Here is a 1,825-nt window from a genome sequence, read left to right on the forward strand (position 1 = left end):
ATAGTTTTGACACAAATTAAAAATAGTAGAAACAAAATTAAATAAAATTTAATATTAAAAATATTTATAAAAAATAAAAATTACAAATATTTAAAACAAAAATTATATTTATTTATATAAAAATTATCTCATATTTATGAAGATGCATGTTGACATCTCATTTATAATGACGGAGAAATAAAATAGGCGTTGCATGTTATCTAAAGTTAAAAGAGAAGAAATCAAATGTTGTGTACGGGAAAAAGAAAGTATACTACTAATTAAATTAGCATAACCCTGACGTGAATACATAAAGAACAAAATTTAGAGTGTAATTTTGTTTATGCAGAAGGATCTAAGTTAGTTCTAACGTAAAATGCACACGATGCTAAGAAGATGAATGATGATGTGATGGGGTTGGGTAGTATGATAACTACGTGAGACATAAGCTATAATATTAATTTGGTACACGTTGACATTATAGGGGACCATACACCATACCCAACATATAATTTACCTATTGTATATAGTTGATGGTCCTGATGAAAACAGAGAGGTTCAGCCGCTCAGGAAACTCATCATTAGTGTTGTGGAGGAACGCATATATAAAAGACAAATACTAAACATTGTGGAAATTAAATTGCTGTACACTACTTTGGTGTAGTTATGGTGGAGGTTTGAAACATTTAATGTGTAGGGCATATATAGAACCCAAGAATTACTATAAGCCAAGGTGAATCTGGAATCACAAAAGGTAAGATATATATGCTCTACTTAATAATAGGATTATTATCATTACCATGTAGTTTATCATAGGATTTTATTAAAGTTATTTATTGAATTTTAACTAATTTTTTATTCGACTATATTATGTGTATACCAAAATTAGCCATCAACATAAAATATATATTAGAATATAAATATACATTAAAAATAAATTAGATTAAATCACACATATATTTATTCACTAATTTAGTGGCTGATTTTAGTATATAAATAATATTTTTGTTTTTTATTTATCTAAAAAGGTTATAACTTAACTGAATAAACTAAAAATGTACATGATACTTTATAAAAATTTAATAATTTCTGGATAAAGAGAGACTAAATTAAAATCTTATTCTTCAACTTGCTTGTACTCCACTTAAAGTAGAAGGCGAATAAAAGACTTGGTGGTATATTTCTTCTTAAACTAACTTTTTACTAAAACAACCCATAACTTCATTTATGACATCATTAATTGGGAGAGTAGAAACAATAAGCTCCATAGAGTGCAGCGATAAGATCAGTTATGTTGTAGATATGAAACTTGTGGTTACTATTGAGTTTGATGAGATCTAGAAATAGAAGGAGGCTTATGACTAATTCAACAGCTTTGACTTGAATAAGTGGTAATTGAAATAAAAGAATCCCTTGATCATCGGTACCGATTCACAACTTAAGAGAAAATAACAATAATGAAGAAGTACAACAGAGCACTGTGTTAAGAGAAGAATCATAACATATCAAAATCAGAAGAGAAGAGTGGAAGGATGGATGACCTTTTTGGCAGGCGCCGGAGCCGGCAACAAATTCTTATTAGAAGAAGAGGATGACGAGGACGACGACTTGAAAACTTTCTTTACTGACGAAAACCAGCCTCCTTTTTTCCCCATCGGAATTGAATGATCTGCTTCTCATTAGCAACAATGATAATTCAGCCATGTCAAAAAACTATACGATAGTTAAATTGTTAAATCTTTAATTATCCAAGTGTACACAACACATACATACAGTAGTACCTGGTGGTGATGAGAGGAATATTGCTGATATGGATCACATTACATAATATTGTGGCTTGCATGAG

The 1,825-nt window shown here is 29.5% G+C and overlaps 1 protein-coding gene across 4 annotated transcripts in view; it reads right to left on the reverse strand.

Annotated features, from left to right (window-relative positions):
- Window positions 1-1,825, reverse strand: part of LOC107605223 (protein IQ-DOMAIN 1) — a 5,089-nt gene extending 3,264 nt beyond the window's left edge. The window contains exons 1-2 of one of the 4 annotated variants that reach the window (XM_016307018.2): window positions 1,761-1,825; window positions 1,521-1,648 (exon numbers count right to left, since the gene is read on the reverse strand). In XM_016307018.2, coding sequence (XP_016162504.1) covers window positions 1,521-1,634 — 114 coding nt within the window. In that variant the 5' untranslated portion in view covers window positions 1,635-1,648; window positions 1,761-1,825. Of the gene's footprint in view, window positions 1-1,520; window positions 1,652-1,752 lie in introns of all 4 variants that reach the window. The other 3 variants (XM_016307017.2, XM_021105066.1, XM_016307019.2) reach the window with 3 other exon arrangements.

This window comes from Arachis ipaensis, chromosome B06 (assembly GCF_000816755.2).
Source record: "Arachis ipaensis cultivar K30076 chromosome B06, Araip1.1, whole genome shotgun sequence".
Lineage (NCBI taxonomy): Eukaryota > Viridiplantae > Streptophyta > Magnoliopsida > Fabales > Fabaceae > Arachis > Arachis ipaensis.